Raw genomic sequence first — 16,543 nt, 5'->3', positions numbered from 1 at the left:
TATCCATATATCATTATAGTATTCTGACTTCAATTCTCTTGGAAAGACACCAGGAAAATATTTCATTCATAATAGTAACACATATATACATGTATATTTGTTATATGTATTAATAATTACAGACATTTTTTAAAGTAAAATGTATAATTTCCACCGTGGTTATTTAAATAGCCTTTAGTAAGTTGTTGCTCAAGGCTAGACAAATAAATGTCTTAGTTATTAAAAACTGTTACCTCACTAAGAAGTTAGAAATATTTACTTTTCATTTAGTTATTCTCAAAACATTTTAAACATCTAAATGATAGCATAACCATTACAATTATTGTAAAAGTTATTACTACTTTATTTATCCTTGGTGTTTATAACAGTCCTGTGTCTCTTGTGTTTATAGATTTTAATTGAATTAGAAACAGCTTTATTAGATGATGAGCCACATTGGTACAAGCTTCAGACCCATGATGTCTCTTCATTGCCTCTTCCCCACCCTTCTCCTTATTTGCCACGAAAACAACTCCATGGAGAGAGCCCAACACGGAGGTTGCAACGTAAGTCTTTAACAAAAATTCATTCTTTCATTAAAAATTTTTAAAGATACTATTAAGGATGTTAGCAATCATCTGTTAGTATTTTATAACTATTACTGTTTAAGCATTTGAAAAGTAATGTGTGATTAAACCTATAGCATTCACTCATTACAATATTGAAGTGTTTGCATTTGTATTTTGGATGTTATATTCCCCAAATAAGCACAACTGTATTTAAATCTTAGTGCTTAAAATCTTAAATAAAGGAATAAGATGATTAATAGAGTTTGATCATGTAGCTATAGATAACCCAAATTTTGAGTTCCACTTTCATTTTCCAGGTATTATAAGAATATCAAATAGCAACTTTAGCATAGTAGTTGAAAGTATGAACTTAATTTCAGACTAATTTGAATTTAAATCTAGATTTTCTCCCTTTAGAATATGATTTCTCTATTCTTCACTTTCTTCATTTATAGGAAAGAAAAAAACCTACCTCACCTGGTAGTTGTTATAAGAATGAATTAATGTCAGGAATATACTAATATAATTTTTGACATTGTTTTTTTGTTATGAATATTACTAGTGTTTACATTTTATCCTAAATTATACATAGTCCAGAGGCATTTACTATACAATTATTCCAGGGGGTCATAACAAGGAATCTAGATTGAAAAGTAACATTGAGGAGTCTTTACTCCCACAAGTCAGGGCATTTTGTTGTTGCTTTTAGTTTTTTTTCTGATGAATTATGAATCTATTATTGAAAGATAAGGCAGATGCTTGCTGCTAAGCATAATATTAATGGAGTAGTTTTCGTTGTGTCAACATGTTTCTGGTTTAGGAATATTTTTATCCAGTACTGAAAGACTGGTTGACATGAACCAAATTTCAAAACTGTCCATTTTATAAGCATAAGTCTTCTGTCATTTATTAATTGTGGGAATTATAACTGGCAACAACACAGTTATGGATTAGAGTTTCTTTCTTTTTTTATGGTACTGGTGATGGAACCCAGCGGCATTTGACCTCTGAGCTGTACCTCAGCCCTATTTTTTATGCTTTATTTTGAAACAGGGTCTCACTAATTTGCAGAAGGTCTCGCTAAGTAGATGAGACTGCTGAGAATCTGTGATCCTCCTGTCGTAGCCCCCCAAGTACTGGGATTATAAGTGTGCCCCACCATTCCTGGCTATGGAGTAGAATTTTATTTCCATTACATGCAATCTTCTATATTTGGATGTTATTAATTCTACCATGCTAATTTTTTTCAGCCTCGCATACAGTAAACACCCACTCAACCACTATTTACAAATACCATTGAAACATCCTATGTTGGAACAATTACAACATTATGAATTTTATGAAATGGCTTTTACTATTGTGGGCCACTATAGTCATTTAGTATATTCTCTTTTAAATCAATGTAGGATGATAGGTTATTATGTACAGATTACTAATATAATTCATTATGTACTAATTTCTATTATTAAAGTTTATAGACTTTTTTTTTCTGGTACTGGGTATAGAACCCAAGGGCATTCTACCTCCAAACTACACCCCCAGCTCTATTTTTATGTTCTTTATTTTGAAATAGGGTCTCACTGAGTTGCAAAGGGCCTCACTAAGTAGCTGAGGCTGGCCATGAACTGCTGAGAATCTGTGATCCTCCTGTCTCAGCTGCCCAAGTACTGGGATTACAAGTGTGCGCCAACACACTCGGCTCCAAGTTTATAGACTCTTAATGCTAGCTAGCATTGTATTTTCTTATAGAATTGACCCTTTTCCTACCTACTCCAGGCGTTATTGCAATAATGAGTACTTTGAGAACTCTCAATCCTGAAACTCTTTATTTTTATTTTTTAAATTTTTTTTTGCGGTACTGGGAATGGAACCCAGGGATATTCTACTTCCAAGCTACGCCCCCAACCCTATTTTTTATTCCTTATTTTGAAACAGGGTCTCACTGAGTTGCAGAGGGCCTCATTAAGTATCTGAGGGTGTCATCGAACCGCTATCCTCCGGTCTCAGCTTCCCAAATGCTGGGATTACAAGTGTGTGCCAACTCGCCTGGCCTGAAACACCTATCTACCAAGTTTTTACTTTCCCCCTAGATAATTGGGAAGAGTAGATGTGAGGAATAATGAGAGTGGAGTATTTTTTAGTTAACAGTAGGTGTTATGGGTTTTCATGTAATTAATGTAATTAGTCTTTCAGCTTTAATGTTTTCTCTTTCCCAAATGCCTCTTCTGTTACTTAATATTAATAGTATTAAATTTGCCCAAAGCCAATATGGTGGCTCCATGCTGTACCATGCAGTCTTACCACCAACTACCATCTAATCGCTATTAAGATGCCAATAATTATGATCTTTGACAATGTGAAACATACTTATAAATAGATTCAATATTTATTCTATGGAAAAATCTTTAAGGAGTTTTTTTGTCATTGATGATAAAACTCAATATTTGAGATTTGATAACTTCACTTTTACCTGTAATCCTGAATGTGATAATATAAGAGTATTCTATGTATTGAAATATATATAGAAATGGTCAGAGGTCCATTGCTCCAAAGTCCGAAATAAATTAGATTATGAGATAAAAATTTTAATGACAAAGTAATATTTTCTACAACACTACTGTTTAAATAAAGCTACTATCCTATGTCATCACTTTCACAGTACCAAAGGACGGTGTCATCGGTGCCTATGTCACATAGTGACTGTTATTGCTTTTTTTTTTTTTTTTTTTTTTTGGTGATATTGGGGGTGGAACCCAGAGGCTTTCTACCTCTGGGCTATACTCCCAGACCTATTTTATATTTTTTATTTGGAAACAGGGTCTCACTAAGTTGCTGAGAATGTCACCAAGTAGCTGAGTCTGGCTTTGAACTTGTGCAATCCTCCTGTCTCGGCCTCCCAAGCACATGGATTATAAGCATGCGCCACCACACATGGCTTGTTATTGCTATTTTGAAAATGTATAAACAAGACTAGACCTATGAGTTCAAACAATTAAAATGTATTTATAGATAAGTGAGTTTTTTAGATGGTGGAATATCTCAGATATTGACACAAGATTTTCTTTTCACTTATCAATGAGAAACTTTCTTTATTACCTTCTTGAAATGTACAGGATTGTTTTAGAAAGTGATTTTGATGTTTTAGTTTTATTTTTACATACCATTTACTATTATTTAGTTAAAATTATAGTGTCTGGAGGGAAAAGACTTTCTTTTAAGAGGACACTCTCGATTCTCAAATGTTAATTTTTTACCTAGTGAAGTTTAATTTAATAAAATAATTTTTCTTGCTTTTTAAACTAAAGAATATCATATATACTCTATTTTCATGAATACTCATTTTCAGAGAAAAGTGAATGGGAACAAATCAGTGGAATTAATCAAAATGATACTGTCAAGAGGCAGAAGAAACATAATTTCATAGTTAAGATTTGTCAGAAGCCAGGTGTGATGGCACATGCCTGTAATCCCAGTACTTGGGAGGCTGAGACAGGAGAATCGCAGGTTCTTGACCAGCCTCAGCTACTTAGTGAGGCCCTCCACAACTTAGTGAGATTCCATTTTAAAATAAAGAATAAAATATGGGACTAGGATGAAGCTTAGAGCTAGAATGTTCCTGGATTCAGTCCCCTGTACTGCAAAATCAAAAATCAAAAATCAGAATTTCAGATATTTGGGGAATTTATTATTCCTCCTTTATTTTTTTACTCATCTATTATTTCTTTTTTTTTTAACAACTTTCTACCTTATTCTCTTTCTTTGATTACAGTTAAATATGTAAAACATTTTTCTCCATGTTATTGTGTCTCTATTTTAAAAAAATATTTTCCTTTCTCAGTTTTCATTATTTTTAGTCATCCATCTTTAAGTTCACTGATACTTTCTTCTACAACGTCTTACCTTTTGTGAAATTCATAATATCAAATATCTTCTTAAGGACAGTGTATTTTTATTTATTGTTACTTTTTCATGCTGGAGAATGAACCTAGGGCCTTATGCATACCAAGCGTGTTTTCTGTCACTGAGATTCATCCCCAGTTTTGTTGTTTGGGTCCTGGGGATGGAAGCCAGGGATGTTCTACCTCTGACTGCATGAAATCTCTACCTGTCTACATCTACTCTATTTGGAAACAGGGTCTTGCTATTAGGTAAGAGCTTTGCTAAATTGCTGAGGCTGTTATCTTCTGTCTAAGCCTCTCAAGTACTAGAATTATAGGCACCATCCTTGGCTCCCAGTCTGTTTTTAATTTTGACTTGTATTTATTTTCTTACAAATTTCTATATCCTTTGTGAATTTTATTTCTATTATTACATCTATATACTGATAAATACAGATATTTATTTAGGCATGTATGTATGGGTATGTATATATGTATATATATAAACTCTTGAAAATTAATGGATTTGTAATACTTGAAGTACTTGCCTGCTCTTTCTAACATCTTTGTCCTCTGTGGATCTGTACATATTTGTGTATTTCCTTTTCATTACAGATTATATTCTGTGTTTCTTACACATCTACTAATTTTTTATTGTATACTAAATATTGTGTTTAATACATTTTAGAGAGTGAAAAATGTTGTACTACATTTTAGCAGACAGAAAACACATGGAAGATGACCTAAGTCCTATGCAAGATATGTAAATATGGCAGGGGAATTCTATTTTGATTTTTTTCTACAGTGCTAAGTCACAGAACTCCTTAGTTTAGTTTGTGGCTCTTATTTCAAAGGTGTGTTTTTTTCTAGGCAAAGTTAAGGTGTTTTTTTTAATGCTTATGTAATAATGAGAAACTCCAAACTCTGCCTTTTCTGCATCAAGAAGTTGCTAAAATCTTGTTTTATTTCTTAACCTTTTTAGCTATGACTTTCTATTATGTTTCTTCTTTTTTTTCTCTCTGCTGCTGTTAATTTAGACAAAAATTTGAGGATTCTTTTTGTGCATATATGGGGTCCCTAAATTTGGGAACCTCTAGGGGTATTTTCTTTACCGGATTTGCCAAGAGCAGAATTCCAACTGCTCTGACAACCTTGAATTCTGACTTCTGTCTTCTCAGCCTTATAAGAATGAGGCTTTTTGCTTGACTTCTCTCTCCTCTCCACTGAACTAAAAATAGGAGAGATGGTTAAATATGTGCTTTTATTATTTCAAGATTATATCACTGATATCTGTCTCCATCTGTTTGTTATCTAGTGTCTTTAAACATTCTTTAAAACAATTAAATGTTTTATATAATTTATAATTATTCCTGGAAGAACTAGTTGAATTTTGAGCTACTCAAACATTTTTAGAAGTAAAATTACATTTTATTCTACTTTATACTGGGGACTGAACACAGGGACAGTCTACTTCTGAACTAGATCACAAGCCCTATTTTATTTTTTAATTTTAAACAGAGTCTCACAAGTTGCTAAGAATTTTACCAAATCTTCAAGGCTGGCATTGAACTTGTAATCCTGGCTCAGTCTCCAAGGTATTGGGGTTATAGGTATACACCACCATGCCCAGCAAAACTCAACTTTTATTTTCTTTTTAGTTGTTGGGGTTCCTGGAAACCCTTCTACTTCCGGGCTACACTCCCAGACCCATTTTTATATTTTTTATTTGGAAACAGGGTCTCTTAACCCAGCACGGCTGGCTTCGAACCTGCATGATCTCCTGTCTTCGGCCTCCCAAGCGCGGGGATTACAAGCATGTGCCACCATGCCCAGCAAAACTCAACATTTTAAAATGAACATTTTATTGAAGTATAGCATACATGCAGAAATATATATATATTATACCTATATATATCATATATATATAATATATATATATCATACATACTTGCACACATGTACCCATATACACACATACACACTGGATGAATTTTCACAAATAACCACATTATGTGACCAGCACCCAAATCAAGAAATAGAATACCACTAGCATTCTATCAACCTACTGCTTGCAAGCCTCAAGTGATTGTTCCCTTTGATATCTTGACTTCAAATTTTATAGAACAGCTTGGCTTGTTTTTGTATTTTTATAAATAAATCACTCACATATATGAGCCTTATACAAATAGAATCATGCACTGTGAATGGTGGTGCGCACTTGTAAAACCATCTTTGGGGAGGCTGAGGCTGCTGAGGCTGCTTGCGGACAGCCTCAGCTACTTAGTGAGGCCCTTTGCAACTCAGTGAGGCCATCAAAAAGTAGGACTAGGGTGTAGAATGCCCCTGGGCTTCATCCCCAGTACCACAAAAAAGATAGAAAGAAAGGAAGGAAGGAAGGAAGGAAGGAAGGAAGGAAGAAAGAAAGAAAGAAAGAAAGAAAGAAAGAAAGAAAGAAAGAAAGAAAGAAAAAGAAAGAAAGAAAAGTAAAATTATGCAATATATTTTCTTTTCACATCTGGCTTTTTCCTCTTTCCATTTGTTTTATGGATTCATCAATATTGTTGTGAATAATTTATTTTCATCGATATATAGTATTCTTTTCTATTACTATATAACAGTTAGTTTGCAGGTTTTAGTTATTACTAAAATTACTTCTATGGAAGTTTGTGGATGTTCTTATACATGACTCTGATACTCATAGTTTGTTTTTTTCTGCCAGAAATATACCAAGCAGTGAAATAGATAATAGATTATTCTATATTCAATGACAATGGATATTAAAAGTTTCCAAATTTGTATCAATTTATATTTTCTACAGCACTGAACAGGGTTTGAGTTTCTCTTTTTGTCTATAGTTGGTATTGTTAGTGCTTTTCATCATAGGCATTCAGGCAGATATGGACTGTTACTGTGGCTTTTGTTTGGATTGGTCTAATAATCTTTTTGTGTGTTATTGTCTTATGAAATGCATGGTCAAATATACTGCTCACTTTTCTTTTGAGTTGTCTTTTTCACTGTGATTTGTAAGAGTGATTCTGTTATCTTTTAAAACTTATGGGCTTTAATTCTTTGTTAGATATCTGTATTTTAAATGTACGCTACCCCAAGGCTCTTCAGTAAGATCTTTTGACTTACACGTTTTTACATTCATTTATTTTAGTTTTCAGTTCATTTCTTTAGGGCTATTGCTTTTTGTTGTTATTGTGACTTGTTTAAAAATATTTGCCTTATTCAAGGTCATAGTTAATATGGTACTATATTTTCTTCTAAAATATTGCTCAATTCTCCTCATTAACTCTATAATTCATCTAAAAATGCTTTCTGTATGCAGAGCAATATAGGCTTCAAAATTTGTTCTTAACCTTATAGATATACACTTAATCCAACATATGTATTGGAAATGTCACAGTCATGAAGTTTTAAGTTTCTGAACTCTTTCCCACTCAGCCAATTTTTCCATTTTTATGCCAATACCAAATTTTTTGAATTACTATAGCCTTACAATAAATTTTGATATCTGCTATCATTTACCCACCTTTGTCCCTCTTATTTATTTATTTATTTATTTATTTATTTATTTATTTATTTTGGTGGTACTGGGGTTCCTGGAAACCCTTCTACCTCCGGCCTACACTCCCAGACCTATTTTATACTTTTTATTTGGAAACAGTCTCTTAAGCCAATGCGGCTGTCTTCGAACCTGCGCAATCCTCCTGTCGCCGCCTCCCAAGCGCAGGGATTACAAGCATGTGCCACCACCCCCGGATTTGTCCCTCTCTTTAAAGATTATATTGTTCTTAGTCTTTAGCACTTATAAATAAATTATCAAATTATTATTTTCAACAAATAACCTTCTAGGATATTGATTCAAATTTCATTGACCAATTGGAGAAAGTAGGGAGAATTGCACTTTATAAATCTGGTATATATCAATGTACAAATTATAATAGGTTGAAATGTAGAGGTTGTATATCTTTTTTCAATCTATATCCAGAAATTTATTCAAATTGGTGCTGGTATACAGAAGTAATACTTACGGTTTGTTATTTTAAAATTCTAATAACTTTTTCATACATTGAATTTTAGTGTAGAGTATTATCTTTTTCATGAACAAGAAAGAGTTCTTCTCTTCCTTTTAAACTGTTATACCTTGTTTGCCTTTCTTTTTCTTACTGCTTTGTTTAGGCCCTATAATAAAATGCTCTGTAAAATTGATATTGTTAAGTAGAAGTTGACATCTATGTTTGTTCTTCATATCTCTGGCAAAGCTTTTATAGTTGATACTTGGATTTTTTTGTGCTACTTCAAGAGATTCAAGGTCTATTTTGTCACTACTTTGGTAAAGGCTTTTAATCTTGAATGGATCTTAAGATGTTTTTTACCAAATTTTTTCTATATAGGTGTAATCATATGACCTTTTTCATTTAAATAATGTGGTAAATTGTACCAGTTTTAAAATGTTAATCTTGCATGCTTGGAATGAACTCAGCCAGCCCGTTATGTTTACCATTTTTATCTACATCCTTAGTCAATTTGTTAATATCTGTATAATTTTTTAATACATATTCACACACAGGAAAGAAAGATAAAGATTATTTTTTATCTTCTTGTTTTGTACCATTATTACTACTGTTAATACAGGTTTTTTTTTTTTTTTTTTTTTGGCGGTACTGGTGTTCCTGAAAGCCCTTCTATATCCAGGCTACACTCCCAGACTTATTTTATATTTTTTATTTGGAAACAGGGTCTCTTAAGCCAGTGAGGCTGGCTCCTAACCAGCATGATCCTCCTGTGTCTGCCTCCCAAGCGCGGGGATTACAAGTGTGCGCCACCACGCCCGGCAATACAGGTTGTTTTTTATTCTTTTTTTGGTGGTGGTACTGGGGTTCCTGGAAGCCCTTCTACCTCCGGGCTACACTCCCAGACTTATTTTTTTTTTACATTTTTATTTGGAAACAGAGTCTCCTAAGCCAGCGCGCGGCTGGCTTCGAACCCGCGCGATCCTCCTGTCTCTGCCTCCCAAGCGCGGGGATTACAAGCGTACGCCACCACGCCCGGCTAATAGAGGGTTTTTGTTTTTGTTTTTGTTTTTTAAGCGAATATTCCTTCTCTTTTCTATTTGCTATCTTTTATTTTTCTTTTTTGTAACATTTTTTTTTCAGGCTTTGCTTTTAATGTTGTTATTTCGGTTTCAAAAAGTATTTGTAAACATTATCACAATCTATGTGGAAGAATTTGTACATTATTGATGTCATTATTTTAAAATGTTTTGCAGTATTTGCTACTGCAGTCATAGGGGTTGGCAATTTCTTTGTGTTTTTATTAAAATTTAAATTCCTCTACCAAATTTAGAACTACTCAAAATTTTATGTTTTCTATTTCACCTTGGTCGAGTTTTTCTTGAAATTTGAATATTTCTCCTTGTATTTTCATTTTATATGCATAAAATTAGTCATAGTAACATCACATCTAATTAATATCTACTGGATGTCTACTAATGTCTATTTTCTCTAGTATTAGTAAGCTGCTTTTTCTCTCTTTATTCCCCTAGGTCTGACTTGCTAATTATCAGTTTTACTAGTCTTTTAAGCATTTGACTTTTTGTTTGATTTACTTTATGGTTGTATGTTTTCTTTTCTATTGATTTGTCTTATTTATATTACTTCTCCAGTTTCTTTAATATTAATTTATTCATTTCCTCATTCCTTTAGAAAGAAATTTAAATAATTTTTAATCTGTTGCTTCCATTAATCTGTGGGTTATTTAGAAGTATATTGCTAAATTCCCACACTCAAATTTTTACATTAGGCAAAGTTTCTATTAACATGATTTGCAATTTAAATATTTTACTAATTTGGATAGATATACTTTCTAACTTACTTTATTCTGAATTGTGATATTTTATACTATTAAAACAAAAATGGTAAACAATATAGTCTATACTATAAAGGAAAATTAAATTTTTATATCTCTACTATATGTAAAGATTTTAAAATGCATTTTTGACATTACTTTGACATGTTTTTTTCCAGATAAAGCCTTATATTCATATAATTCAGGTAATTTTAGCATGCGTAATGTTTAATGCATGTATTCATATGCACAGTTTACCTGGTTTTGTTGTTTTGTGCTTTGTTTGGTTATGGTGCATATATTGAATTTCTAACCAATGTGTCAGTAACTTTCCTTTTCTAATATAGAACTTTTTCAGTATCTTTATGTCTATATCTTTTTTATTTTGGTATTAAAAATCATTTGTTGAAATATAGTGACTTGTGATTTCAGTGTGTCTAAAATGTCTTCTTTGGTATAGTATTATTTCATCAGTAAGTGCATTTTAATATATGATATGTTGTTTCAGAAAATTTAAATTTGAATGAATATAATTTATAATGTTTCTCACTTATGGGGCCTGTTGTTAAAAACACATTTAATTAAAACTACAATGTTTGCTGTAGTTTCCATCATTTTATCAAAATTTTCTGTGTATTCCAAGGAAAAATAATAGCCTCAGCCTTATTACTGCAATGTATCATGGTTCAGTTTTATACATTAATAATGTATTCTAAGATATTATGAACTGTTCTAAAATTTCTTTAACTGGTCACTAGAGATTGTCAGAATAGATTAGATAATTACAACTCTTAACTGCCTGTAAGAATCCATTTTAACGATAATAATATAAAAGATTTAAGGAAAAAGGATGGAAAAGAAGTGCCATAATAACACTAATAAGAAAATGAAGTTCTCATATTAATATGAGACATATTAGATTTGAGAGCAAAGACTATTACCAGGAATAAAGGAGGTCATTTAATAATAACTGTAATATTCATAATCTTATAAGTTGTTCAAGAGAGAAATCTTAACTATTTAGACATCTAAAAATAGAGTCTCTTAAAGTAGAGACTCAAATTCATAGAGAAAAAATTTACAGAGATTGTAAAAGGGTTAAGAAAGACAAATCCAACTATGTGTGGTTGTATAGGACACAGTTTAAATTTGAAGACAATTAAAAGTAGAGATTTTGGTACTGCTTTCTCAGTAGTTTATAAAATTAGTAGAAAAAGCAGTATACTATAGAACATTTGAATAGCACCATCAACCAACTTGACCTAATTAACATTTATAAGTCGGCCCTATAATACCAGAAACTACATGTTCTTTTCAAGGATATTCAGAACATTTAATGACATGGATCTATGCTAGCCAAAACAAATCTTTCTTTCTTATTTATTTATTTATACAGGAGATTGAACCCAGGGGCATTTTACCTCCAAGTTACTCCCCAACTCTTTTTTATTCTTAATTTTGGAACAGTCTTACTATGTTGCCGAGGCAGGCTGTGAACCTGTGATCCTATTGTCTCATCTTCCCAAGTACTGAGATTTCAAGAATCACCCCATACTGGACTCTCAATAAGTTTAAAATAGGTCAAACAAAAGTATGTTACTCAACCAAACTAGAATTAGATTAGAAATTAATAACAAAATCTCTGGGAAATCTTTTAAGTATGAAGAAACAAATTAACACACCTTTAGATAAGCAGAAGTCAAAGGAGAGGTCAGAAAATAAATTAAAATTTATTTTGAACTGAATGAATTGTAAGTTCAACTTATCAAATTTAATGCATTATAACTAAAGCAGAACATATGAGGCAATTTGTAGCACCAAGCACATACGTTACCAAAATTAAATCAGGGAACCATTTTGCCTTAATAAATTGAGAAAAGAACAGTAATCTAAGCCCCAAATGAAACAGAGGAAAGGAAATGTTCTTGTTATTCTTCTCACTGCTGTGATCCAAAATACCTGATGACCACAACTTAGAGGAAGGAAGACTTATTTGTTTGCAGCTATGGAGATTTCAGAGGCTTCAGTCCTTGTTAGGTGAAGTCATATCTGCAGAGCTCATGGCATGAGAGCAGGGGCGGGGGACAGAAACACAAGGAATCTCTGTATATATCTACCCATCATTTATCTATTCATTTGTTGGTGAGAGTGTCAATACATGAAGTCTTCCAGGAGATATTTTATATCCAAACCACAACAGGGAATAATAAAGTCAGAATAGAAGTCAGTGGTATCAAGACAGAAAAATAAATGAAAAAAATTAATGAAACAAAGGATTGAATTCATAAGAAGATCAGTATGGATTATGGGAAACAGATTAATTTATAAGATCAATAAAATTAACAAAACGTTTATGAAGATTGGTCACCAAAAGGAGAGAGAATAAATAAATTAGAAATATTAAGGAAAACCATTATTAATATAGAATCTAAAATATTTAATAACCTAGAGGAATATAATGAACAACCCTTATGCCAATACATTTCATGGTTTAGATAAAATAGAATATTTCTTCGAAATGTACAAATTTGAGGTAGACCTAAGAAGAAAAACTATTTTGCATACCCTATATATATTAAAGAAATTGAACTGTGGCTGAAACTTGTTTTTAATCAGGAAAATTCTTCAGGACCTCACTAATTAAGTTTACCAAATATTTAATGATAGTACAATAATAACTTTGCACACACTATTATAGAAAATTTTAAAAGTGAGAATATTTCTTACTTGTTTTATTAGACAAACATTAATATGATAACATTATTAGATGAAGCTATGACATGAAATCTATCAACCAATAAAGTTTATAAAAATTTTAGAAAATTTAACTTATTAAATTTAGAAATACTTAGCAAGAGAAATATATAAGAAATTGTATCCATGTTTCATAAAGTGAATAATTTATCATGACTAAATGATTTCTATGTTAGGAATGCAATTCTTTTATCAAAAATCTTACATATGGCCAGGCGTGGTGGCATACGCCTGTAATCCCTGTGTTTGAGAGGCGGAGACAGGAGGATCACGCAGGTTCAAAGCCACCGCACTGGCTTAAGAGACCCTGTTTCCAAATAAAAATGTAAAATTGGGAGTGTAACCCGGAGGTAGAAGGGTTTCCAGGAATCCCAGTACCACCAAAAAAAAAAAAAAAAAAAAAAATCTTACATATGAATATTATCATTCACACACATATAATATAAAATTCTGAACAGAAAAGTTCTTCAAACTGATAAAGAAATATGTCAAACCCCACAGCTAAATCATAGTGGCAAAATAATGAACCCTTTCCTCTTAAAATCAGAACATGAAAAGAAAAGAATGTCTTATCTGTCCTTTTTTATTCAGAATTGTACTTGAAGTCCTGGCTGGTATAGCAACTAAAGAAAAAGTAATAAACTGCATTCTGATAGAAAAGTTAGAAATAAAATGGTCTTTATTTGCATTAATATTCATCTCTGCAGAAAGTCAGATGGAAAATTATTATATCTGAGAAGTTAATTTATTGAGCTTTCTAGATACAAGGTTAAGATACAATGTCAACATTATTTCTATATGACAGCAATGAACAATTGAAAATTGGAAACTATAATGCCATTTAAAATACTATAAATTATAAAATAGTGGGCAAGTTTAGCAAAATATATAAAAATTTAAAACAAAACTATAAAACACAAGAGAAAATTTATTTTTCATATACTTTATTGGTACATTATAGTCTCACATCATAGTGTACATCGTAGCGATAGTGACATGCATGCACACAATACTTGATGGGCTTTTACCCAGCTCCTTTTCCATTCAGGGTATTGAGTTTAACATTGTCATCCTCACATATGTACATAATGTCTATGAAAGTATTTTCTTCATTGATTTCTCCTTGCTCCCCTTTCCTATGTGAAAGGAGAATAGCAAAGATAATATACTGCACATTCATATTTGCATATAATTCAAAGAAATGAAAACTATTGAATGAAATAGAAGCCAATAAAAGAGAAAATAACTGAGCAAGTCAAATTCTGAAAACTACAAAATAATTGAGAGGATGGTTAGGTAAAAATATATGACTGTAAAAGAGATAACTTTGAATAAAGTTAGTTCAGTTGAAGTAATGGAACTCCATCTATGAATATATGTCATTAATTTTTATACATAAATAATATATAAAAGGTTTTAGAAAAAAAAGTATGAAAAGTGACCTAATGAGAAATAAAAGCATGAACATTAATATATAGAGATATTATACTATATGGAAAAAGGAAATAAAATTAATTTTACTAAAATACTAGATCTAGGCAATTTTAAAGTGTGTTTTACTAAATTCTTCAATAAGTGTTTATCAAATTAATAAAATTGTTTCAGAATATAGAAAAACATAAGATTCAACATTAAAATTTGTCGGTTTCTATGTTTGAACTATAGATTCAATACAATTCCAATCCTGTCAAATATCTTCATGGAAAATGATAAACAGATATATATGGAAAACTAAAGAAAATTAAACTAAAGAGAATAACTAGAAAGGTTGTCATGAGGACAGGGAGAAGAAAATTTCTTAGCAGATGTCAGCCTTTATATTTGAAACTGGCATATGAATCAATTGACCATGGAATAAGGTAGATATCTCCAAAGCAGACCCTTTTATAGAAGGACCTGAGCTAACATGTCAGATCAACAGGGAAAAAATAGGCAACTCAGTCATTGAGTTACAAAGAAGTTGTTCTCCAAAAAGAAAAGAAAACATGAAATTGGGTCTTTTTCTTCTATTATGTTCAGGAAAACAAACTCTCGATGGGTTAAGGAGTCTAATATTATATAATTTCAGGTTCAGCTGGAAGCTGGAGCGCTTCATACTGAAGCAATATTAGGGATGTGCAGTAAACAAAGTTTGAAGTTTACAAGATTGTACAAGCAACTGGGAATTCTTTACAAGAAATTTTGATGATACAGTGACTGAAGAATCTGAGAATAGTCACCAGCCAGTGACCACAAAGCATCTAGAAGTCCCCAGGTCTCTGTGGATGAGGAAAGGATTGGAAGGAAAAATACATGCAAAATAGGGGAATCAGGGAAAACTAGAATCCATGAAGACAAATGAGCCTGCTTCACTCATCCCTCTAATCCTGGTTTTGTAGGTGGTCTGCAGATGTGTCTGGCCTAGGTCAAAGAGAAGCTATTTGAGGAGTGTTAGCAGGATCATGAGAAACATTAAAAATACTAAACTTTGGTTTTATTACAGTTGTTTAAAAACCAGAAAGAATTGATAATTTGAAATATGATAACCCCAGGGACAGTCTCTCAGAAATGTAAATTATAGAGCTCACCAACTTTAATTAATAGAATGTATCCCCAAATATATTTTCTTTTTATCTGCAAATGAAATATTTATAAAAATTTGCTATTGATTTATGAAGTAAAGCACTCATAAGGCATAATTTAAAAAGTGCATATAGTGAAAAGTTTCTCACTTCTTTTTCATTTTAGACATATTATGAATGCCCAGACAAATCATATAGATCATTTTTTTTTCTCTCAGAATGCTGATAGTGTTATTCCAAAATGTATGGCTTCCAGTTTTGCAGAAAGATCTCTTTATTTATTTAAATCTTCTTTAATTTGTTAGCAGTTGTTTGGGCTGAATTGTGTTTTCAGAAAAAGATATATTTATATCCTCATTTATTTTATATCAGGATATGATCTTATTTGCAAATTGATTCTTTGTACAGGTAACCAAGTTAAAGTGAGGTCACTAGGGTGGGCCTTAATCTAATGTGGCTAGTGTCTTTATAAAAAGAGGAAATCAGTGCCCAGAGACAGTCATGCACAGAAGGAAGACACTATGAGTGGACAGAGGGAGAGGATGGCCATGTAACTGGAGCGATGCATCTGCAGGTGAAGGAACACCGAGGATTGCTGGAAACACCAGAAACTAGAACAACAAGGAAGGATTCCCTCTGAGTCACCAGAGAGATCGCGGCCCTGATGACATCTTGATTTGGGACTTTTAGCCTCCACAGTACTGAGACAATACATTTCTGATGTTTCAAGCTACCAAGTTTTGAGTACCTTGTTATAGCTGCCCTAGGAAACTGTCATACCAGTGTTTTGTTGTCTGTAATGCAAATGTTTTTCACATTTTGTATTAGGTGTATTTCTAAGTATGTCATGACTTTGGCTACTTTTGTAAATTGTATTAGTTTTCAAATTAATTTCCTAATTTTTCATTGCTATTCTCTAAGAAATATAATTCACTTTTATATTGGCTAT

At 32.0% G+C, this 16,543-nt stretch overlaps 1 protein-coding gene across 27 annotated transcripts in view; it reads left to right on the top strand.

Moving 5' to 3' along the window:
- The window catches only part of RIMS2 (regulating synaptic membrane exocytosis 2), a gene marked incomplete at both ends in the record, with an annotated part of 576,294 nt that overhangs the window by 324,487 nt on the left and 235,264 nt on the right, over positions 1-16,543 (top strand). For 26 of the 27 annotated variants that reach the window (XM_080694165.1, XM_080694185.1, XM_080694162.1 and 23 more), the window contains one exon: positions 392-545. In XM_080694165.1, coding sequence (XP_080550291.1) covers positions 392-545 — 154 coding nt within the window. Of the gene's footprint in view, positions 1-391; positions 546-10,458; positions 10,486-16,543 lie in introns of all 27 variants that reach the window. The other variant, XM_080694172.1, reaches the window with a different exon arrangement.

Source organism: Muscardinus avellanarius (assembly GCF_963383645.1).
Source record: "Muscardinus avellanarius genome assembly, chromosome: 4".
NCBI lineage: Eukaryota > Metazoa > Chordata > Mammalia > Rodentia > Gliridae > Muscardinus > Muscardinus avellanarius.
The sequence above is the reverse complement of the archived record's forward strand: the minus strand, read 5'-3'. Positions and strand labels throughout refer to the sequence as shown.